The sequence below is a fragment of the Pseudorca crassidens genome, chromosome 4, assembly GCF_039906515.1.
Source record: "Pseudorca crassidens isolate mPseCra1 chromosome 4, mPseCra1.hap1, whole genome shotgun sequence".
NCBI lineage: Eukaryota > Metazoa > Chordata > Mammalia > Artiodactyla > Delphinidae > Pseudorca > Pseudorca crassidens.
Window position 1 is genome coordinate 1422590 of NC_090299.1, and position 23672 is coordinate 1446261.

The window sequence follows — 23672 nt, forward strand, 5'->3', positions numbered from 1 at the left end:
CATTACCGGAGAAAAAATCCACAGAGCAGTGCCCGGCCCGAAAGCAGGGCCCTGGCCCCGGGCGGGCGGGGAACGGTCCTGTTGGTGTGAGGTGGGAGGCTGGGTTAGAGCCCCGGGCCCGGGAAGACTCACTCCTTTGCCCAGCCGTGGGGATGGGGATGGGATGGGGGCGAGCTGCGGGGAGAGGAACCGAGCAGCTTTCTGCGGAGGAAGGGCAGGCTGTGGAGGCAGCGCCTTCAAGAAATTCTGCTGAGGAGGCAAAGACTGAGGGAGAGCGAAAACAGCAGGACGACAGGAGATGAGGGGGTGGGAATGCTGAGCTGGGGGGAGGGCTTGGGTTTTGTTTTGTTTTAAGATGGGAGGAACTTGGGGATATTTACAGACTGTGAGGAGGAACTCAGAGGAGACAGAAGCAAGGATGCAGAAAGAAAAGGGCTGCTTTCATGAAAGATCCCTGGGACGCGGGAGGGTGAGACCCCAGCACACGGAGGCTGAACTATCAGCCCACTTTTCCTAGTGACTCCCGCGTCGTTTCCTGGGCCCACAAAATTCCGCGTATGACTTTGAAATGCTGACCGCAGTTATTTGCCTGAAAGATGTTCGTGGAGTCAAAAAAAAAAAAAAGCCCTAAAAATATAAAAAGTAAAAATCACAACGGTGTTAGCCTCCAGGGTACAAATGACAAATACTAGAGGGTTAACTACCCAGACTCAGAAAGTTCTCCTTGAGAACTGGAGTTATTAGGGTACTTCTCTACTTGAGGCTGCATTCGGAATTTAAGAAAGCAAGCGTGTTACACGTACTCCCAGGACAAGCTTTCTTTCCTCCAATCAAAATCATTTGGGCTTTTAGTGGAGAACCTAGGGAGTCAAAAGGTAAAGGGAACCGGTGATGATTCTTCCCTGCGAAAGCCCGTGAGACTCAGTTGGACTAAACAGACCAAAATGTGAGTGTGTTTGTTATTTCCATTCTTCCTGTGGAAATCTTTTTTCCCCTATTGATATTAAAAAGAATTTTAGGTTTTGGACGATTTCTTTTCAGATACGTTAAACTGCAGTCTGATGTTGAAGATCTTTTGTTTTCAGATGTGTGGATAGTTTTCAGTGACGGTGGTGGGAGTCCATCCTTCAGGTGGGGGAGTGACACTCTCACACAGTGTTAGAAGCTCGATTCTGCAGTCACGAAAGTGACCATCGGTGGCAAGAGACAGATGCTGGGAGCATCCTGTGCACTGGCGGGGGTTGGGGGTGAAGATGGGGGGGTAGGGCAGAGAGCAGCCTGGAGGGCAGACGCCTGGGGCCTGATGGCCAGGGAGAGCCAGAGTCTGCATGACTGTCCGTGTGCAGCTGAGTAAGAAGTGGCTCTGGTTCCTTTTCTCCCTCCTGGTCCTTCCCCTTCAGAAGAACACCACTGTGTACCTTACACTGTGGGGCTGGAGGAGGGTGGGAGGAGAGCGCGTTTGTCCTCCATCACGTTGACAATCATGTGCGAAGGTGAAAACTCAGTCCTCAAACTCCTGAGTGGCTGGGGGTGAGGAGCTGCCCGAGACGACCCGGCGGGGGTGGGAGCAGCGAGGCACCTGGAGGGGGTTGGCAGCTCCTAAGGATCACCGGGACAGGCTGAGGAGCCGGCAGGCAATGAGGACGGAGGGGTTGAGAGCGACCGCAAACTAGACGGGTAAGAAGATAATCCCAGTGACATTCTGGAAAGATCCCTCTGAGGCTAGTGTGCCCTGAGGCTTGGCCTGGCGAGGAGCTGGGAAAGGAGGGAAGGAACCAGCCTGAAAAGGGCCTGGCCACTGAGTAGCCAGCTTACCCCAGCACCGATCTGGGCGGCCATAACCCCAGCAAAAGTGCGATAGGAAGACCCACTTCCCAGAGGAGTTGGGAACCGGGAGCTGGGAGCCGAGGGGTTGGTGAGTGTGGAGGGACGGGGGAGGGAGCCGGGGTGGGCTTGGGCTGAGCTGAAGGCACAGGAGTGGGTGGGGAGAGGGCAGGGCACCTGGCTTTGATCCTGGAGGCGATGGGGGCAACAGGACCACCAGAAGCCATCTGGCTGCCAAGGAGAGCGTGGGCGGGAGGGTTGAGACTGAGGCAGGTGTCCTCCCGCTTGGGGCGTGGGTGGTGCTTGCTATAATCCAGGCTTGACACTCAGAGATGGCACTGGGCTGTGGAAGGGCTTCCCAGAGGGCTAGGTCGGGTCCCAGGGCCACCACCTTCCGGCGGGCGACCTAAGGCAGGCACCTTCCCTGAGACTCAGCTACCTGTGAGACAGGCCCAGGGTGAGGACCTCAGGTGCTAACTACCTCAAGTGTTTAGCCCTGACGCCCTCAATAAAAAGTGATGGTGATTTAAAGTCATGGTAATATTTAGATTCAAATACTCCCACTTACATTCATGCCCGAGTCCTGGCGGCTCAAGGCCCCAGCTGCATCCCAAGTAGGATTCCCTTCTTTTCTAGAGGTGCCCCCAGGGGACTCACACAGGTTCAAGAGGCCAGAATACTGCTTCCTGCTGGGGGAGGGAGGACAAGTCAGATGCCCCAGCGTCCCTCTAGGTCCTCTCCCACAGACGCGCACCAAACCCGCGGGCAGGTCTCGTGGAGCCGCCTGTGCGCGCCGTGCCTGAGCCCAGCATGGCAGCCCCGGTCCCCGGGAAAGCCCCATCCTGGCTGCCCGACTCTGGGTGGGCACTTCCTCCCCAGGCTGCGCTCCCTGGGGCCACACCGCTTCACACCCCTACCCTGCACAACAGGACGTCCTGGGGACAAGGAGGGTTTCTCGAGCTGCAGCCCTTAGAGCCAGCAGCCGCTGTGCAGAAAGGGCACAGACACGCGCAGGTGGGCTGCGGGCACCAGCAGAGGACACCTGGCTGGCACGGAGCACCCTGAGGGCCTAGCTGTCCTCACGGGGCAGTGCCCCAGCCCCAGAGGCAAAGTCTGAGGCCGGCAAGAGCTCCTGCTTGGCAAACAGGCCAAGGCTGGGGGGGGCGGGGCTTCCACCTTGACCCCCACCTTCATCTCCAGGTGACTGTCCAGAGAGGCAGCTGTGATGGTGGGGTCTTGGTGGCCGACTAGTAGGTCTCCTGGGACCCGACCTAGCCCTCTGGGAAGCCCGTGGTCTCCTGGGACTCCCAGAAAGCCAAGGCTATGGGCAGGGTGCTAAGGACCACCAAGCCCGCCAGTGGGCTCAGGCTCCCTATGGAGGCCGAGGGGAGGGGAGCCCAACATGGTGATGGAAAGAACCGGAAGCCAGAGAGGTGAGGTATAAAAATCTGTATTTATGTTACAAAGACAGAACGGTACAGCACAGTCCCTCCCGGTGAACAGGCGGGTGGGCGGCCCATCTCTGTCCAGCGTGGCTCTTGTAACATGCCCACCTGGCCAGCACCAGGCCCCCTGGGCGGCCCCAGACTCTGGCGCAGAACCTGCCCTACCGCCCAAGACGTGGCTGCGTGTGGTCAGAGTCCTTTGTGCACGGCCGTGGCAGGGACCCGGTTAGCTGGCCCAGAGAGACGGGGTGGAGAGTGCAGGAGCCTTCCCACCCAGCAGGTGGGGACTGTCTGGGGCAGACACGAGGGCGGGGGCCCTCGGGGCCATAGCTCCATCCGCCCGAGGAAGTGAGCTTGGGCGCCGTGTTTCTGAGACCCGCTCTGCCCGGGCAGAGTCACAGAGTCAGGGCCCACAGTGGGGTGGGGTGGGGTGGGGTGGGGTGGGGGGAGAGCCTTCCTGCAGCCGCCCCAGCCGGCTGGGCCTGCACTGAGGCTTGAGGGCCGCCTCACAGTGAGGGCGCGGACCCAAACCTGAGCCTGGGCTTCCAAGCTCTCGTCCACCGAGGCCCAGGTGGGCGTGGGAGGGCACACGCAGAGAGGGCACAGGACGCCCGGGGCCCTGTTCTGGTCCCGCTGGCTCTCTATGGGCCCCACAACACTCAGGTTTGCTCTTAACAACCCCGTGGGTCCCCCTGGCCAGCAGCAGGGACTGTGCCGAGGGCCAGGGAAGGGGGGTGTGGGTACGTGAGTAGCTCTAGCACCAGACCCTCACTGGTGTCTGCTGGTGGCGAGGAGTGGCATCTGGGACCCCAGCACCTCTGGATGGCCAGTGAGGCCAACTCCCCGGTCCACATGGGAACCGAGGCCTGAAAAGCCATGGGCTGAGCTGCCCGGAAGGTCGGCTGAGGGCCACAGCTAGTCACCTGGGTAGGATTCTGCCGGCCAGAGAGGGGAGCAGGACCTCCCCCACGTGTCGGGGCTGGCTAGAGAATGGATGCTTTAAGAATTCAGAACACGGGCCATCCCGGGGACCTGGAGCTGTATCTCCTGAGGAAGGCTCTTAAACATGGGTGTTCCTGCCCCGCTCAGGTGGTGCGGGGTCCTCGCAAGGAGCGCTCAGTGGGCGTGCTCTGGCAGACGGCGGAAGCCCCTCCCGGGCACGCTGGACCCCAGGGGACCCCGAGGACGCCGGAAGGAGGTGCCAACACAACGCTTTGCCTTGCAACCACCGGCAAAACGTTCGGATGGTCTCCCCGGCCGCGTGCACCGCCCCCCCGACAAGCCTGCTCTCCACCGCCATCCCCGGGCCCGTGGAGGGCAGGTTCTGTGCCAGAGTTGTTTCCAGGGATCCCTTTCTGCTTCAGCAGGCCACCCACCCGGGGTGTCCGTCAGCGTGACAAAGATAAACACAAATCTTGCCCCTGCGATCTGGAAATCGTCTGCAATGCACCAGACAGGCAGGCCGACGCTGTGAGTCAGCCCAACAGCCCTCCACCTGAACGCTGCTGTGTGGTCTCCGGGGACAAAGACCCAGGGACAAAAGGCCAGGAGAAGCCTCCTAATGCCCAGGCCGGACCGCCCAGGGTGAACAGCTGTCCTCAGCAGCTGCCAACGCCTGACACCCGGAGCCCTTGCTCAGGTCGGGAGGAGGCAGGCTTCAAGCTAGGTGCAGGGAGGAACCTACTTCTCTGGTAGCGGCCGCACCCACACCCCACACACACCGCCCCGGCCCCAAGGAGGCCAGGCTGCACAGGTCACGGCCCCTCCCACCAGGTGACAGAGCGCCGTCCTGCTGCTGCACAGCCGCCGACCTGACCTGGCCTGGCTGCCAGGAGGGGCGCCCCACGGGGAGGGGGCCAGGAGGGCACCTGGGGGCGTCCCGTGAGCCACGCGGGAGATGCTGGTGGTGGCGGTCGGGTGGAGCCAGACACGGGACACAAGGCACGCTTGGACAACGGTGACAGACAGACGAGTCCCTGAGACGCTGGGTCGCTCCCACCCCTCAGCAAACAAGGGCGCGATAACGGCTAGGAAAATAGAGTAGAAAGATCTCGTACAGGAAGTAGGCGGCGCGCACCGGCATCACGGCCTCTTTCTCTTTTTAAAAATGTTTCTCCTTGGTTTTGGGGAAAAGCTTCTCTCCCGGGAGCCTCGTTCTGGGCTTCTGGGCAGTGCAGCAACTTTTTGTTTTGTTTTTGTCTTTTAAAGGGAAACAAGCAAGCCCTCTGAGGACCCAGTGGTTTCAACTCATAGCCCCCAGCACTCCTCAGCCCCTGCTGGGAGGAGAGGTCCCTTGCCTTGGCCAGACTGGGCAGGGGAGCCGGGGGGGTGGGGTGGGGGGGGTGGGAGGGGGAGCCAGGCACAGGCCACGGGCCAGCATTTGCCCAACTGACCCTTGAAGGCCCCAGGACATGCGCCCTCTGGCTCCCAAGGGCCTCTGGGTCCAGTGACCACGTGTGTCTGCATGCGTGCACGTGTGTGCGGGCAGGCGTGTGTGCCTAGGTGCATATGCGTGTGTACATCTGAGGGATCTAACAACAGAGCAGAAGCTGCCCAGATCGGAGTGGGGTAGCCTGGCAGCCCCCAGAAGCCCAGCCCTGGCTCCTGACACCTGGGGGTGCCAAGGCCCCCGTCCGCCCACCTGCCCCAGGGTGCTCACCCGAGTCCCGCCCTTCATGGATCCCTCTGTCCACGCCTCAGGAGCCTACGTGGACCGACAGATAGACGGACGGATGGACGGAGAGCCGCGCCTTCCTTCCTTCCTCGGTCCGCTCCTTTCTCCTGGGGGCCGGGGTTGGGGTCTGAGCTCCCCGAGGTGGTCATTAAGCCCCTCACACGGCGCCCGCCGAGGTTTGCAGCAATGATGTTTAATACTTCTGGAATGATTAGGAATCTGAGAACAGACCGTGGGCGGCTATGCTGGGCTCTGGGCCCTGGGAGCTGGGCCCCGCCTCCCCATAGGGGTCCCTGCCTGGGTGGGAGGAGTGGGCGGCGCGGCAGGCCCTGACCGGCAGGCAGGCGGAGGCGGGCAGCCCAGGCGGCAGCCGGAGCTTCCAGAATGGCACAGCAGTGGGCCCGTGGAGAGACTTCAAGGACCGGAGGGTTGACACGCTCGGCTGGGCGGGCGGGCAGGCGGGCCGAGGGGCAGAGGGCAGGGCCTACGAGAGGCCGGGGCGGCCAGGCCGCCTGCAGGGGGGCCCGTAGCTGCCGTGGCTGCAGCCGCCACGCAGGCTGTAGTGGTCGTCCACGTCACTGCCGCTGCCAACACTGTCCAGCTCGCCGGTGCCGAACCCCACACCCTCTACATCCACTTCTGCAGAGAACAGACGGGGTGGGGTCAGACGCCGTGCCAGTGCCAGCCAGGCCTCCCGAGGCACGCTGCCGGGCCCGAGCCTAGCTCTGGCCCTCACGTGGGCAGGTCACCAGGCCTCCACGCCTCACCTTCCTCATCCCGTCCCCTCTGCCACCTCACACAGGGGCCCTGACGTGCCTCTGACATGCCGGGGACTTTCGACCCATCCTCCCCCGGGGCCTCCACCAGGCCGGCCCCACCCTCCCAGCTTCCTACCCAGGGCTGCACGACATCCATGCCCAAAGTCCCTGCAGGCGGCCTCCACGTCCCCACCTTGCTCCGAGTCATCGGTGGAGACGGCGGAGCCTGTGCTGTCCGTGCGCACGCGCTCCAGGCTCTGCACCGACAGCTGCTCCAGGCGCCGCTTCAGGAAGCGGTGCTCCCGCTGCAGCTGCTCCTTGATGCTCAGCGCCCGGCGGTCCTGCTCCTCCAGTTTCTGGGGGCACGGGAGCTGTGAGCCCGGGGCGGGGCACCCCCGGCCACCGGGACGCGCCAGGGCACAAGGGCCAGGGCAGGTTCCCATCCCCCACTCGGCCTGGGCCCCAAAGGCCTGATGCACCCCCTCCTCGCGCCCACCAGGAGTTTATGTAGGTGCCGCCTCCCAGCCCCGTGCTCTGCATCTGCTGACCAGCTCCAGAAGGCCTACAGCCACCAGCCAGCTTGGCCAAACCGAGTCACGTGTGGGCCTGAAGCCCTGGGACAGCGCCGCCCAGCCGTGGCCTGGCACCCGTCCCAGACAACAGCCCTGCCCACAGGGGCTCTTCCCTGCTCAATACGGCCGCCCTGCCCGCCCAACTGCTCCACACCTTCCCAGGCACTGAGCCGCGGCCTCTCCGTCGGGGGCGGCCTCTCCGTCGGGGGCCTGGGGCAGCCCACACCTGCGCAGGCTCGGGAGGGGCCGGCGGGAGGAATGAGACCTTCCCTGGTTGGCCCAAGTGTCCCTAGACCCCCAACCCAGTAGGTCTCAGTCTTAAGACTTAGGGGGCCAGCCCCAGGCAGCGTCTCACTCAGTCTACACCCCACCGCCAGCCCCTAGAGAGCAACCCCTACCCCTCGCCCCAGAAACTCCGCACACGCCGGGGCCGTCTGCTTCCCACCGGCCTCCAACGGTGGCATCGGCATGGAAGGAGCCAGCCTTCCTTCCAGCTGCTGCCACTTCACACCCCAGGGCCCGGGGGGCGACGTGCAGCCCACCCCCGCCTCCCACCCCCACCCCACAAAACCCAGCCTGCGCCTGCCGCTACCTCGACCCTCAGCGGCTCCCACTGCCGTGCCCCCCACGCTGGCCCGCTGCGCACCTGCAGGGCGGGCTCCCCACCCCACCCTCAGGCCCTCTGACCACTCCCCCGGGTGCACGGGGGCGGCCCTGCTCACCTTGATGTGCATCTTGGCACGCTTCAGGAGGCTCAGCGTGGTGTGGCGGGTGCTGTCGGGGCCCAGGGGCACCAGCTGCTTGAGCTGCTCCAGGTAGAGCCGGAGTTTGGCTCGTCTGAAAGAACCAGAGACGGAACGGTCAGGCGGGGGCGGCACAGCCTGGCACGGTGGCCGTGCGGCACAGCAGCCCAAGAGCTTTGGAGGGCGGGGGGAGGGGGCAGGGGGCGGTCAGCCGGAAGCCTGCACGGACCTGCTGAGGGTCCCTCCCCGGGCTCCCCTCCCAGCCCAGAGGGCAGCGCCTCCAGCCCCCTGGAGCAGCCTGGCACCCACGGCCCTCCAGAAGCCCCAGTGAAAGGGCGGGGCCTGTGGCTGGGCCCGTGTGGCCAGCCAGCCCATCATGGCCCCCAGAGCCTCCGAGTGCTACAGCCAGGCTCCCAGAGCCCCAGCTCACCCTGTTGTCCCCACCCTCTCCAGTGGGGTCCGGAAGGTGGTGGGGGGAAACTTGGAGGGGGCGAGGCACGGGGTGCTGGTCACGCTGTCCCAGGCGGAGATCAGGGACGCCCCCTACAAGCCTTCCGTCCCCCACCTCGCCAAGTGCAGGGAGCTCTCTGGTCACTGTCGTCACCACAGAAACATGAGTCCGTCCAAGTCAGGGAAGGCCAAGGACAGACCCCTCCTACTCGAGTCTGGGACCCCTTTGGAAACTGCTTCGTTCTAGATTTTGTCCCCGTGTCCACGCAGATGAATGCAGTTTTCCCACGGAACTGGAACCATAAGAGTCAACAGCATTTGCTCACATACAGGGTGAGGAGCTGTGACCTAGATGTGCCCTTCTTCCCTGGCTCATCTGGTCTGCGGAGGGTGGGTGGCAGAGGCCACGGGGGCGCGGGGGCACAGGGCGGCCAAGGTTCACCCCCAAAGCACGCTGATGGCACGTGACCCACCGGAGCCCCTGCAGGCTGCCCAGGTGGTTTCCAAACAAAGATGCCCTGCTTAGGCGAAGCTCTTAAGAGAGGATCGCAAGGGCACACGGCAGGCTTCCCCGCGAGGCTCTGACGAACCGCTGCCCCCCATCACCACTGTCGGCGCGCTCCTTCCTGCAAGGACGCCAACCCTGGCGGCCCCCCTGTCATCCCCCATGTTCCAAAGCCCTGGCAAATCCAGTCTCCCTTAGACTCTGGAAGGAAATCGGGCAGCGATGGCCATGTCCCTAGAACAGAGGGGGCCCCCCGAAGCGTAGGGAGGGAGTGGGCAGCTCAGTGCAGGGCAGCAGCCCATCTGCAGAGCTGCGATAACAGCCCCACCCGACGGGAGGAGGGCCCTACGTCTGCCACCCACGTCCACACGGCACCCTCCTGCTGACGAAGCTCCTCCCCACCCGGCACCCCAGCCCCTGGCACCCGGGGCCTAGAGTTTTCCTGGTGAACCTGAGTTTGACCTTAGAAAGAACTTCTAGAACACGAGACTGAGGCTGCACTCGGCCACCAGGCCAGGCAGAGCAGCGGCCTGAAGCTTGAACACCAGGGATCTGCGTTCCGAGCAGGCCCCAGGGTCCACCTCAAGGCTGGAGGATCTTCAGAGAGGAGCCCTGCCCCACGCTCACACAGCGCTGCGGAAGGGGGCACACCAGGGGGCTCACTGCCGCGTGGCCCCCAGGGCCTGGCAGCCTCAGCCTCCCTGCCTCCAAGGTGCTGGGACTGTGGGGCAGGAGGCGCAAAGCCCCCCCAGCCAATGGTGCTATGTGCTCAAGCACAGCTCACAATCAGAGACCCCCGACCCACCACATGCACCAAGTTCACAAGCGGGGGTCCCCTGTCCACTCATCTATGAGTGGCGATTCTTACAATCTACCATTCGAGTACGTACACGGTACGTGACCTTTGTGGAAAATTGGAAGATGCAAATCAAAAGAAAAAAATAAATGAAAACTACCCCCCCAATTCTACCACCCAGAGGCAAGTATGTCATCGTTTCAGTATATTCCACGTTTTCACATCACGAACAGAAGTGAAAACATCAGAACACAAAACCACCTATGTGACAACTGACCCAAGATAGAGTCAAAAAATAAAGCAACAGACGCACACGAGAGACTCCACGGGACACAATGAAGAGCAGGAAGCACGCGTCTCCACGTGACGTGGTTGGCAACGTTTATTTCTTCGGCTTTGTGCGTTTTTTGTACTTTCCAGATTTTCTATGCTAAAAAATCCACATAACACTTTTACAATCAGAAAAGGACATATTTGTACATGAAAGAAAAAACACAGGTAAACGACAAGTAACAGCAAAAAAACATCTGCAAATACACGTAGAAGACAAGCGGTTAGTATTCGTGCCATTTGGAGTTCATACGCACCAAAATGAAAAAGAGGAGGACCTTAACGTGAAAACAGGCAAAGGACACAGACAGGCAGGTTGCAGAACACAAACGGCTAACCTAACACAAAACCAACTCCGTCTGGCAGCGATCTAGAACAGGAAAGCTTACCGAGGAGAGATGGTAATTTGGGCTGAAATGAAAAGGTGCGACTAGCTGTCGAGCTGGCCAGCGGGCAGTTCCAGCTTCCCTGGTGGGAGGGAAGTTCAGAAGGGCCACCAAGGCGACTCAAGCCCTCAACCGGCATGTCTAGGTCTAGGATTTCGGCCCCACAAATCTACCCCCCCGGCTCCAGACCCAGCAGACTGCAGCACCGTCTGTGTTTACTGGAGAGCCGTCACTCAGAACCCTGCGGTACAGCTGCATGTCCTGTGCGGGCACCCGGCCTAGGGGACGAGGAGAATGCACGGACACAGGTGGACGGGGCCCGCGGGGTGTCTGGGGAAAGGTCAAGTTAGGAAATAGCAGGTAACGAAGTTCTGTTCTTATCCCTCAGTACCCGCATGGAGGAGGAGAATGCAGGCTTGGCCACCCCACTGCCTAGGGTGCTGTCTCTGGGGTGGGGCGCAGGGGGGTCCTCGCACGTCCATGAACAGACCGCGTTAGAAATCATAAAGCAGAGGCTTCTCGAGAGACAAAGAGAGGCCGCCGGCTGCAGCCGTGCCATGTTCAACACCGGACCACACGCCAAGCCAACTCCCGGAGAGCGTCCAGCGGGGCTGCAAGGCTGGGAAGCAGCTCCAGTGGGGCCCCGGGCAGGCCCCCAACCATCTGAGCCTCAGGGTCCCACCCCTGTGGGGAGTGGGCATCGCCACCACCTCCCTGGCGCTGGAGGGGGTGCCAAGGACCCGGGCTACACTAGGCTTGCGCTCGGCCCTCGTCTGAAGCAGCTACAGTGCCCCAGCCCTGCGCCAGTGCCCCTCAGCTGCGCCCAGCATTCCTGGGAGCTTTGAAAACCCGCCACTTCCTGAAGGCACCCTGTGCAGACCTGCATCGCTGTGAACGGCAGCTCCTGCCCGTGCGTCTGGCCACAGCCCAGCCCTGACGCAGGCCTACCCAGCTTCTCACCGAGAGCCCCCTGCTCCTCAGAAGAGGACCAGAGCTCCCACATCAGGTCCCCCAGCCGCCGGGCAAAGCCAGGCTCTGAACCTCCCCAAGCCTGGCTTCGGGGAAGAGGCGACAAGGACACCCACCCGTGGTTCCTCAGCGGGTGGGACGGGGAGTGAGGTAGCCCGGTCGTCCCTGTCCCCCTGTATTTCCTAGCTGTTGTGAGGTCTTGCATGGCTGCATCAGGCAGACGGGGCAGCTGCACAGGAGGCCTCCCTCGGAAGGACCCACCCAGGACCCGAATAACCACCTCCATGCTGGGGAGAGGTGGGCAGCTCCACTGAGGGCCCTGGGCTGGCCTTTGTGATGGGTCCTGCCCCGCCAGGGGGATGCTGATGGCCCCCTCCCCCCTACAGAAGCTAAAGCCTGGAGCTGAGCCTGGGCGGGAACACATGGCCGTCACAAACCCGTCCCCGGGGTCAGGAGCCAAGCACTGGCCTGAGCAGACCAGCTGGAGCTGCTCTCTGAGCGGAAGGGGAGGGAGGGGAGGAGGAACAGGGCAGGCTAGAGTGGGCCTAGGGTGGGCCACTGGCTCCCAGCGAGCTCCCAGCACCGGCAAGGGGAAGTCCCGCAGGCCCAACGTGGCATGCCTCCCAGGGAAGGCGACATCGAGGGCCAACCTCCCTGGGGCCAGCCGGGTGACCCAGCCAGGTGCTTCCTTCCTTCCTTGGGACGGCACACGGCCTTCCTGTGGCCAGCGACCAGGAGCGTCCGGCGTCAGCATCAGGCAGCCGCAGGTACAGCCGTGACCGAGGGCCCCAACAGGGTCCCAAGCCCCAGGTCTGTGGGCTCCTCAGGGCGGACCACACCTGCTTATGGGCCAGCCAGGAACAGAGGCCCCTACACCTGCCCCACCTCCATGGTCTCTCAGGAACCCCCCAAACGCACAGGAACAGTCCAGGAAGTGCGGCTCCTCCAGAGAACAGAGCGTTCTGTCCCCGCTCAGCGCCGCCCAGCAGAGGCCCTGATCCCAGGGGAGAAGCAGTTGGCGCTGCCGTGGGTGCAGACATGGGGGTGGGGACACAGGGCTGGCCGAGCTCCACGGCAGCCTGGGAGAGTTCATCTTGTGTGCAGACCCCCATTCCCCACCCCATCCCAAGCCAAGAAAGGAGGAAAGAACTGGCCCATTCCGGAGATGGGAGCAAAGGTCAGGAGAAAGCTACCGTGAGCATCTCTCTGGGAGTCACCCCTGGGTCTGGCTTCAGGGCTCCTGCACGCACACACAGCCTGGCTGCGATCGGCCATGAGGACACCTGTCCACCGCACCTCGTCCCCACTGCAGAGGGAGGCCCGGAGCTAGAGCAGCGGGCTGAGCCAGCCAGGGAGAGAGGACGGCAGTCACGAGCACAGGGCCCTGGGCGGACTAGGGCTGGGGGGCAGAGGCTCTTCGGGAAGCCACGCTGCCCCTCCTCCTTCTCACTGCAAGCCCCCCAACTCCTCAGAGGAGGACAAGAATGGACCCATCCCCGGGGCCGATGGGTGGGCATGAAGTGGACTCCCCTGGATCCTGCCCTGGGCCAGAGCTTCCCACCAGGCCCACGTGGCCAGGCACTGGCTGCCCATCCCACTGCCCGTGGACAAGACTCTACTGGGCACTCCTTGGAAGGCAGGCCCCAGGGCACAAGAGATCCCAGTCCAAGAGGGCTGAACCTTCCTGGTGGCAGGCCAGCATCCTAAGGGCTAAGGACCTGCTCCCAAAAGGGCTCAGACACCCCAAAACAGATAGAGCTCCTCTTCCAGGGAGCCGGCCCTGAATGACACACAGCACAAGGGGCCCTGCCCCAAGTCGCTGACCCCCACCTGGCTCCGGACCCCAGGCTGAGCTCCCAAGAGCAGGGGCTGGCCCCCCACCCCTGCCTGCTCGCATGGGAATGCCTGAGAGCAGAGCCTGGCCTCTTCCGTCAAGAAGGCCCCTTCCCAAGACGGTGGCACAGCCCGGCAGCGTGCTGAGCCACAGCCAGGACACAGAGGCAGGGAGAGGGGGTGGCGGCTGGCCACAGCACCCCCGCAGCAGAAGGGCGGGTGGGATGTACCACGCGGCTCATGTGGCGGAGCGTGCGGAACAGGAGATCACTTACCTGTGCTTTTCTAGTTCATTGTGTGAAGACCTGTTTAGAGAGACACAAAGACAGAGCTCACTTCACTGCCCACCATCAGAGCACAGGATGAGGGCCCTACTCAGGGGCCCGGGGACCTGCAGACAGTGTGGAGAGCGTCTGGGCCCCAGGATGGCCCAAGACAGGCAGCGCTGGGGCAGGTGAGTAGCTACTGACCAAAAGCTGGAAGACCTCACACCCAATGACAAACATGAGAGAGACAGAGGTGCAGCCGTGTCCAGGGTGCCCGGCTGGCAGGAGGGTCCAGGTCCCTTTCAGAAGGGGTGGGCCGGGCCCGAGGAGCCGCAGTAGCCGGTCCTGGGGCTGAGCCACCCAGCGCTTCCAAGGCTGCCTGGGCACTGAGCCACCTGCCTTCTCAGCTCCCCAGTCCCCGAGGCTAGTGGTGTCCTGGGAGCCACCTGGGCTGGCACACAAGGCCAAGGGCAGGTGACCACAGAGGCCAGGACTTGGACACGGGCGTCCTGGCCCAGTATCACCAGACAGAGCACCATCCCCACCCCATCCGGCTCATACACCTGCATGATCACAGCCCACCATGCCAACGGGGACACCTGGCAACAGAGGGATCAGCCCCTAAGGGGGCCTCTGGGATAGGGATGCTTCTGGGCCAGTGGGGAGACTGAGGCTGGCCCCTCTGCTTCCCTGAGGGGCCAGGGCCTGGCAGGACTGGCCTCTCTGGGGGCAGCAGCCCCACCTGCTGCCCAAGCCCTGCCCGCCTGCAGACAGGAGCACAGAGTCTGAGTGCCACAGAGAGCAGGAGCACGGTGACAGGGAGGCAGCACAGGCCAGCTCCCACTTCCAGGTCACCCTCCTCGTCCAGGCAGGAATCCTGTGGGCCAGCCAGGGCTCCGAGGCTTCCCAGGCTGCCTCACACGGGACAGAGGACCCAGGTCCCCTTGGAGCACACCCAGAGCAGGCTCTGCAACCCCTACCCCGCACTCCTTCCCAGAGACTCTGCCGCCTCTGCCTACCTGCCCTCACTCCCTCCTGCCCCAGGAGCTCAGGAGTAGGTGTCTCCCATCCCTACCTCCAGCTTGCCCATCCTGCCTGCCTGTGCACCTGCCACGGTTCACGGTCCCACCACAGCCAAGTGGGGCCCAGCAGGGCAGCCGGCTCCCGGGTTGCCCTGTGCAGCCTCAGAACCTCCAGACCCAGGTTCCAGGGCCTCGAGGGCCTTGCTGGTCACATAGGCTGGGCAAGGAGCCTCCGAACCTCTGCCAGGGCTGGCTGGGGCCAGGAGGGGGCACAGCCGTCAGGCTCCTCGCTGGCCTGAACCACAGCCCGGCGCTGTGGATCTGTGGGTCTGCTCACTTGTCAGGGATGTGAGGGGCAGCGAGTGCCCCTCAGTGCAGAGAAGCCTGCCAGCCTGCCCCTCACGGCTGGGCTGGACCCCATCCTGGACGGACGGGGCGCTGCTTGGGCAACCGGGGGACGCAGAGGGGCCAAAGCCCTCTTGAAGCCCTCCCCTGGTCCAGACACTCGTAGAGCCTTGTGGGGAGATGGTCACTCAGGTCCCAGGAGCACAGTGGCCTGGGGAGGGGAGGGACTCCCTGGCCAGGGCCGTGCTAAGTGGGTTCCCAGCTTCACCGTTCACTCATGCCTTCAACCCCTCGAAGTAGGCACCCTTCTGCCCACTTCACTGCAGGACCTGATCCCTGGGAGGCTGGCTCCAGCCCCCTCCTGCTGAACCACTGCCCCCGAAAAGCCCTCGCTGAAGCCCTGGCAACCGTGGAGGCTGCCGTCTCCTCCAACACAGGTTGCCCTTCTGCCCCATGACTCACGCCTCATGCTGGTCCTTGCTGCGCCCATTCCTTCCCCTCACCTCAGGGGACACAGAGCCTTAGAGGTGTGGAGCTGCCCTGCCAAGTCAGGGCTCTGCATCCTCTGGACCCTGGGCTGGGCTGGCTGAGACCCCGCTGGGCCAGGACAGCCGCGCAGGGCCGCCTGTGAGCCGTGGGGTGCCTGAAGCACTGGGGGAGCCGGGCTCCACCCAGAGGAGCAGCAGGGAGGTGCACCCTGGCTTGGGAGACCCTCTCGGTCCCTCCGCGGTGCCCTCAAGGTCTCCATCCCAGCAGAATGTAGGAGGCCAGGATCCCACCTCAGAACAGGAGCCCTAGAGATGGGAAGGTGGCCCTAGCGAGTAGTTGAATCTCCCTGAGCCTCAGCCCTAAAGTAGAGACAAAAATAACATCTCCTTCAGGCGGTGGGGTGACTACTAACTAGCACGCGTGTGAGAACCTCAGCTATGATTCTGGTTATCAGCTCTGGCTACCCTATACCACGGAAGTAAAGGGTCACAGCCCAAAGTTTTCCACGGGTGGCAGGGCACTTGGGACCAACAAGTGAGAAACAACAGCAGGGGCCCAGCTCGCTCACTAAGGACGCCTGAGGCAGTGGTGTCCCCCCACCCATGCATGTCCTTTCCCAAACTGTCCCCAGCAGGGCACCAAGGGCTGGGACTCAGAGGCATGTCCAGCCAGAGCAGATGGAGACTAAACCAATTCCTTGCCAGGCCCAGGGCGCCAGGACGTCACAGGAGATGGGTTCTTGTGCCAGCCTTTCTGTTTCCCAAGAACAAGTAGGCCACAGGAATGAGCCACACCCTCTGCCAAGGGGCCCCAAAGCCCCTGGAAGTATGGCTCCCAGCCTGGTGACATGGTCCAGGGCCGAAGTGGGCCCCTGTGCCGTGCCAGGTGTGCTGTGGTCCCCACGGCAGCCAGGAGAGTGGAATCCCATGGGAGCCCTAGCTGAGGGTCCTCTCTCCCACCCAGGGACGTGCACGCCGTCTTTCGGGATTCCACAGCTTGGGTACAAGGCCAGAGGAAGGGGTGGATTACTGGCACCAGGAGAGGCTGCTGCACAGCAGCCTGCAGCCTCTTCCGGTCCCTTAGAAAAGGCCTTCTGACCCAAGAAGGGTGCCCCTACCCTGATCGCTGGAGTTTCACTTGTGTCAGGAGGCTGGGTGGGGGCGGTGGGCACCATGCGAGGGGTGGGGGCCCAGGGCAGGGCCTCCACGCTCCTTCTTGCCTTCTTCGTGCAAACCCCTGGGGGTGGGTGGACTCAGCCCAGTAGCGGGGCTCGGCCCTCGGAGACAGTCGGGAGAGATGCAGCCCACCCGCCCGCGACGAGCAGAGGTCAGGGCGGGCAGCTCCATGCTGCTATGCGCCGAGCCTCAGTCTCCCCAGACCCACGGGGCACCGGCCAGCGGCCCTGACAACACTTTTCCTGCCCGGAAAAGTCCAGAACAACTTGGGGGCGGGGAGCTGCTACGGGAGGAGACCCCGGGCGGCGGGCGCTGTACGCGTGGCACTGTTTACGCGAGAGGCCGAGGAGGCGCGGCCCGCAGGAAGATGGCGACGGTGCGGGCGGGGCCGGCCGGGCGGGGCTGCCGCGGCCCGGACGCGCCTCCTCCTCCAGGCTGGCCGCCGGGGCGCGCGGCGGCAGCCGGGCTACAGGCTGGGGTCTGGGCTGGGGAGGGCGCTCCGGGGGCGTAAGGCCCTGGTGTCGGGCCGGGGCGGGGGAAGCCGCGCGGGGGGCGGTACCTGTTGTTCGGGGCCTTGCGCACCAGGCCGGCCGCCTTTGTTTTCTTCCTGGCGAAATCGCCGTCGAAGGGCAGCACCGAGGCGTAGCCGTGCTCGGCCTCTGCGGACAGACGGCGCGGTCAGCGGGCCCCCGCCCCGACCCCGGCCCCGCCGCCGCCCGCCCGCCCGCCCGCCCGCGGCCCGGCGCACAAAGGGGCGCGGGCGCTACCTCGGTCCCTGCGCTCCAGGTACTCGGCCGCCTCCAGCAGGATCAGCAGAGAGTTCAGCTCCATCCTCCCGCCCACCAGCCCGACCGCGCGCACGCGCGCGCTCCGGGACGGCGGCGGCCGCTGCCCGGCCCGCTCCGGCCGGCTCCGCTCGCCGACCGCCCCGCGCGCCCGGCGGCCCCACTTCCCCGACTCCCGCGGACTAGCTGTGCGCTCGGCCGCCACCCTCCGCCTCAGGCTCTCAAATTGACACATAAGGGCGAGCGACGGCCGATGCAGCCAATGGAAGCCGGCACTGCGGATTCGGGGGCGGGCGCTCGGCTGGGCCGGGGCCAATGGGAGCCGGCCGAACGCCTCGGGCCGGGCCGAGAATGTTGACAGATGCGAAGCTCGGTTCCGATAGGCCCGCCGCGATAGTAACAATTTAGAAGCGCAAGCTTAGCAACAGCACGTGGTGGCCCAGCCCCCGCGCTCGCTGACTGGCGGCCGGCGTGCATGTTAAGTAGGCGACGCGCGCCGATTGGCCCAGAGCGGTCTATGTAAAGTAGGTACGGCGGGCCAATGGCCGGCCGCGGGGCGCGCGGCCAATGAGGGCTCCGCGACCGGACTCGTTGCCGAGAGGAAGCGGAGCGCGGTGGGACAGCCAGCCGCCGGGCCCCGTGCGAGGGCCCGTTAGGGCGCTGGGAGAGTCCCGGACACCCTCGTCGGTCTGCCGGGTCTGCACCCTCTACGCAGGAACCTGTTGCCCCGGGCCTGCTGCCACACTGGCTTCGCGGAAGCTCGGGGTCTCCCGTGGGGCTGCAAAACTACAACCCTCCCCGCCGGACACAGCGCGACCCCAGGAAAGGCTGGGGCTTGGAGAAGGGGCGTAGACGGTCTGAGCCTAAGAGCCAGGCCTCCTTGAGGATCTCAGTGGGGAAACTGAGGCCCAGAGCAGGAGGGATGCCTCAGTGCTGCCCAGTGGAAGGAAGGGTCTGAGAAGAGAAGGGGACAGAGATCTGCCGCCACAGTCCAAGAAGGGCTCCCGTGAGTGGAGGACTTCGTGCTCACGTCTGGCCCAAAGGGTGGGGACATTCCAAGAGCCTAGCACTTGTCCCCTCTGGCCACGGAAGCGCTTTCTAGGGAAGAGAATTGCCCTTCCTGGGAGGGGAGAGAGCTCCTCATCAAGCTCCCAGCTGGCTGGCTGGCCGATGGCCCTGGTGACTCCTGACCCTAAGCTGGCCCATAGGAGCAGGACTGGCAGCCTGGGGGCAAACCCGGATTGGCCTCAGTCCCCCTTGATGTCCCCTCTCACAGGTGGTTGAGATTGATGGCCTGGGGGCTTCTGCGGAGGGGACCTTCAGGCTGGAGAGTGTGGGGTATAAGTGACTGTACCCACCCACCACACCCCACCCGCACTGCTGCTGCCAACAAAACAGAACGAAAACTAAAAATCAAACACTTTCAGTCCTAGGACCTATTGACTGCTCTATATGGGTTTCCTTGGGTTTCCGCACCCTCAATTTACAGACAAGAAGCTGGGAATCCTGAGGTTTAGGGACTCACCAGGGTCTCCCAGCAGTCCCAGCGGAATGGAGATTAGGGCTGTCATACACGTGACCCAGGACTGGTGACACAGGAGCGTGGAGACCAAATCACTTCCTGGACCAGCACAACCTGATCTGAGAAATGGGCTTAGGAATGTGTGCCCCCCTAGGGTGTCAGGGCCCAGTGAGGAACTTGGAAACTGGCATTAGACAGCTCTGTGTGGACATTAAAACAACACCTGAAGGGAATTCCCTAGCGGTCCAGGGGTTAGGACTCTGCGCTTTCACTGCAGAGGGCCCTGGTTCAATCCCTGTTCGGGGAATGAAGATCCCGCATGCCGCGCGCAGCCAAAAAACACCCCAAAAACAAAACCAGGGCTTCCCTGGTGGCGCAGTGGTTAAGAATCCGGATGCCTGCCAATGCAGGGGACACGGGTTACAGCCCTGGTCCGGGAAGATCCCACATGTCGCGTAGCAACAAAGCCTGTGCACCACAGCTACTGAGCCCGTGTGTCACAACTACTGAACCCGTGTGCCACAACTACTGAAGCCCGTGTGCCTAGAGTCCGTGCTCTGCAACAAGAGAAGCCACAGCAATGAGAAGCCCGTGCACCGCAACGAAGAGTAGCCCCCACTCGCTGCAACTAGAGAATGCCCGCGCACAGCAACGAAGACCCAACGCAGCCAAAAATAAATAAATGAAATAAATAAATTTTTAAAATAAATAAAAATAACAAAACCCAAACCAAAAACCTCGACGTTAACCCTGGCCCTTTCTGCCCCTGCTCCACAATCACCCCAGGGCCAGGGCAGAGCCCTATCACAGGCTGGGTGCTGCGCCCCTCCAGCTTACTCTGGAGGGCTGCTCAGGGCTGTGCGGGTAAACGGAGGGCGCCCAGCTCTGGGGAGGGCTGGGTGCATTCTGGGCTCTGGGTGTGGGCGGCAGGACCCCTGGCTCACCACTTGGTGTTTGCAAGGTCACTCCATCCCTGCTTATGTGAGGGGTGGGCTGCTGGCCCCAGTCCTAAAGCCTGCACTTATGCCGGTGTGAGTGCACCTGCTGGACGCCCACCGTCCTTCCTGCCGCGGGGCGTGAGGTGCGCTTTGTGCCACAGCGGACAGCACAGGTGCTGGTGCCGAGGTGTAACTGCAGGGGAGGGGCGTGGTCCCCACCTTGCCTCCGACTACATCTAGGCCTTTTGGGGGACCCCTCCCCCAGCCATACCCGAGAAGGGCCACCTCCCGGTGCCCGCGGGGTCCACACTGCCTGTGAGTGTGGGCACCACCGCGCCGCGAGGAGTGCGGGGAGAAGTGGGCGGGGCCGACGAAGTGAGTGAAATGTCGGGGTCCCAGGCCGAGGGGAGCCCTGCGGCGCCGCGTGGGCCGGACGGCGGATGGGGGGAGGAGAGAGGCCAGGGGAGCAGCGGGCGTGTCCTCGAGCTGGACCTCGCTCCGGCCCGACGCGCAGCTGTGAGCGAGTCCAGAGCTCCCCGGGGAGATTCCGGAGGACGATGAACCGCGGGTTGGGGTGCTGGGACGGGGGAGGATATATGGGGTGATGGCCTTGCCCAGGACCCGTCAAGTCTCCACACGCGGAGCCTCAGTGAGCCCCTGCCCCCAGGTGGGAGGGGCGGTGTGGGCGCCGCTGGCGGCCCTGGGTCGGCGCTGGCTGGTCTAGGCCCGAGGAAAGCGCGAGGGGCCGCCCCTAGGACCTGTTCCACAGGGCAGGTCTCCAACAGGGCCGAATCACCTCCTCCAGGAAGACTTCTCGGAGCCCAGGCTGGGCCTGCTGCCTCCTCGCCTAACCCCTCACCTACCCAGCTCTTACTGCACCTTCTCCTGTGCGGGGACTTTCCGAGGGGGAACCGGCAAAGGCCATGCCGGGGAGGGAGGAGACGGGCATCTCAGGCCTCCTCCCTCTGGGAGCCCAGGACCCCACCCTTACCTTCCTTTAGAGCCGAAGACAGAGCCTGGGCCGCTCCTGCCCTCAGCCCTGAATCCCCTCTCCTGCACCCAGGCTCCTAGGGCCCCCCCTGCAGTGCATCCCTCCTGGACCAGCCCGCATTCCCCTTACTGGCCCATCCTCCCGACTGTTCTTCCTCACTGCCCTTTGGGGAAGCCCAGCTCGTCCCTGTCCCTGAGCTCCCAGCCAGGGGCTCTGGGAGAAGGGGTGGGGCCTGAATCCAGAAGGGACTTAGGGATTTGGGGGAAGGCGGGGTCTGCTCCCAGCGTTTCCTCCACCTTCCCACCCCAGCCTCAGCTTCCCTGGCCCTCAAATGAGAACGGCTGTGCCCAGCTCCAGGCACTGGGGGAAGGATTCTGGTGAGAAGCTTGGGAAAGGCTGGCTTGCTCCCCCTGCCCCCACCCCGGGAGCCTGCCAGGGGTCCCTCTGAGGAGGCCCAAGGGAAGGAGACCTCTGGGAGACTACTTCCTAGCCTCCCCCATGCTGACTGGGCCTGGGCTCCCCTTCTCCGGGCCCCGTATCCTATCCTGCCCGCCCACCTGGCCACCACACACACTGATTTGGGGACACGCCCGTGGCTCTCCGCGGCATCAGGAAGCACCCCCACCGCTACCCAGGTTGAGGAGGTGTGTGAGGCCCTTCTTCCTCCAGAACGCCCCTCACACCTCCAGGATGACCTGGCCTTGACCCTGCCTCCTCTCTTGCCCCATCGTCGGTCACTGGGGTGGATTCCAGCTGCCACCAGAGTCCCCAGGCCCAGCATTCGGGGCAGGAGGCTGGGAGTGAGGGTCAGGGCTGGAATCCTCCCCTAGCCAGACGCTGCCGCTCCTCAGACCCCGGGCAGTGGCAGGTTCAGACAGCTCCCTTCCGGCAGTTTCTGGGTCTGTGAGGCCTGGGGACAGATGACTTCTAGGGTGATCAGGTGCTGGAGGGCCAGGCCTAGCCCAGCTTTGCGACCGGCATCCCAGAAGCCTTGGCTCCCCTGCACTGAGATGGCCTGGTGTGTGCCAGGACCAGGGGTAGTTCTGGGGGTCTCTGTCACTGGGTCCCTCCCCCAAAGCCGCCCTGGATTCTAGTCTGGCCACAAGACCTTGGCCAAGTCCCTTAAACCTCTCTGAGCCTCCGTTTCCCCAGCTATAAAACGGAGTTGGCAGTAGCGACCTTTTAGGGTGGTTGTGGGGTGTGATGAAGGATGTGTATTAAGCCCTGGGGAGCAGTGGGCTCTGGGTGGGGGCAGGAAGTGGCAGGGATATTAACATCAGCCCCAAATCAGCAAGTGCTTCTAACCCGGGTCCCTCCACAGGGGGAAGTGGGGCAGGGCCTGTCCAGTCACCATCAGTCAGTATCAGAGTCACATCAATGCCAAGGGCATTGGGGGCCTTCTAAAAAGTTTATCACTCAGAAAAAACTGTCTCCAGAATACAAGAAGACAGCAAAATCAAGATGCATGAAGATGTAATAGACGTCAGCATAGTCAACATAATGTCAACACCATTTTTAAATTTAAAATAAGAAGAAAGTTCATTATACTGGTGAACAATGTGTAGGGTAGATTTTTTTCTCACCTTACAAGATTTTCCCACTCTACTCAATGACCCTGGAACAATTTAGACAATTTAGACAAATTGAATTAATTTCTTGTAGCCAAAAATATCCAAAAGCAAGACAATGAAGTTTTCTTTTAAAAATTTTTTACAGGAAAAGAAGGTTATGGAGGAGGGATGTAACGCAGATTCAGGCACTTGCTGTGGTGTCAGGTGTGGCCTCCAAAAATGAGAGGGTCTGGACCTCTGACAGCTCAGGGCCTCCTCCAGTCCCAGGGGCTGGACCCAGGCTCAGGTGGGGCAGGACAAGGGGCCCGGCTTGGCCCCGCTGCTGCTCCAGGGGCCCTAATGGCTGTTCCTAAGCGCCCTTTCTTCCCCGAGGCCTGGGGAGGATGAACCTGGAGTAACCGGCAGATCTCCCTTCCTTGAGCAATAGGTGCTTCGGGACTCACCCCAACACCTCTCTCCCAGTCCCACCATCTAGGATTCTCTGGCCTAGGCCTTCCTGGCCTGCTTCCCTACCTCTTCCAGGAAGCCTTCCGGGCCTTCCAGGCCATGCCCAGGTGGCCTTCACTTGGCCCTGGCTGCCACACACAATCATAAGATGGAGACCTCCTAGTCTCAGGCTGGATGCCCTGAGGGCCTGAGTCCGGGAAACCCACCCCTGCCCCCCACGCTGAGGCCCCCCGTCAGTCATCCAGCTGCTTCTAGACCCAGAGGGCAGCAGATCAGGCTCTGGTGAGTGTGCCCTGAGCCGCCTCCGTCGGAGGGTGAAGAGGCCTCTCAGATCATAGCCCACATGGCTCAACAGGGTCCTGAGTGATGGGGGCGGGGGACATGGCAAGGTCAGAGCAGTGACCCTGGCTGAGCCGTGTTACTGCCTCTGATGGAGCAGTGGGGTCCTGGCTTCGGCCCCACCAACTCCTCCTCCTTCCGAGGGGCCCAAACCACAAATCTGCCCATGTCCTCCCCTGCTCAGCAAAAGCCCAGGATTGGTGCCTGTGGGGACCCAGTCCTGCTCCCCATCTGCGCTCCACCCTCACCTCTCCAATGGGATCATCACCATTTCTAAGTAGGCTGTGTCTTTGTAGCTCTGGTACCCCATTTTCCACTGACATCCTGCCCGTCCGCCAAGGCCCAGTCAGCTCAGCCAGCTTGCATTGCTCCCAGACCTGCAGCCCCCCAGGGTTAGGATTAGGGCAGGTCTAGAGGGTCTGGGTGCTCATCTTTGCCCAGTTCAGGTGCAGGATCCAGCCCTGAGCTGTCCTGAACTCCTGGAAGCAAATGAGCAC

The 23672-nt window shown here is 63.0% G+C and overlaps 1 protein-coding gene across 1 annotated transcript; it reads right to left on the minus strand.

Moving 5' to 3' along the window:
* Window positions 1-3258: 3258 nt before the first annotated feature.
* On the minus strand, window positions 3259-17559 carry MXD4 (MAX dimerization protein 4). The gene is made up of 6 exons (XM_067734873.1): window positions 17350-17559; window positions 17142-17241; window positions 13561-13590; window positions 7996-8110; window positions 6895-7057; window positions 3259-6582 (listed from the first exon to the last, which is right to left on the minus strand). The coding sequence occupies exons 1-6, from the start codon at window positions 17411-17413 to the stop codon at window positions 6428-6430; spliced, it is 627 nt and encodes a 208-aa protein (XP_067590974.1). The 5' UTR covers window positions 17414-17559; the 3' UTR covers window positions 3259-6427.
* Window positions 17560-23672: the final 6113 nt, after the last annotated feature.

Coding starts and splice junctions, on each gene's coding strand:
- MXD4 (XM_067734873.1), bottom strand. CDS start 17,413: ATGGAGCTGAACTCTCTGCTGATCCTGCTGGAGGCGGCCGAGTACCTG. Junction 13,591..17,141: donor CGCAAGGCCCCGAACAACAG/GTACCGCCCCCC, acceptor CTCTCTAAACAG/GTCTTCACACAATGAACTAG. Junction 6,583..6,894: donor CACCGATGACTCGGAGCAAG/GTGGGGACGTGG, acceptor TGTTCTCTGCAG/AAGTGGATGTAGAGGGTGTG.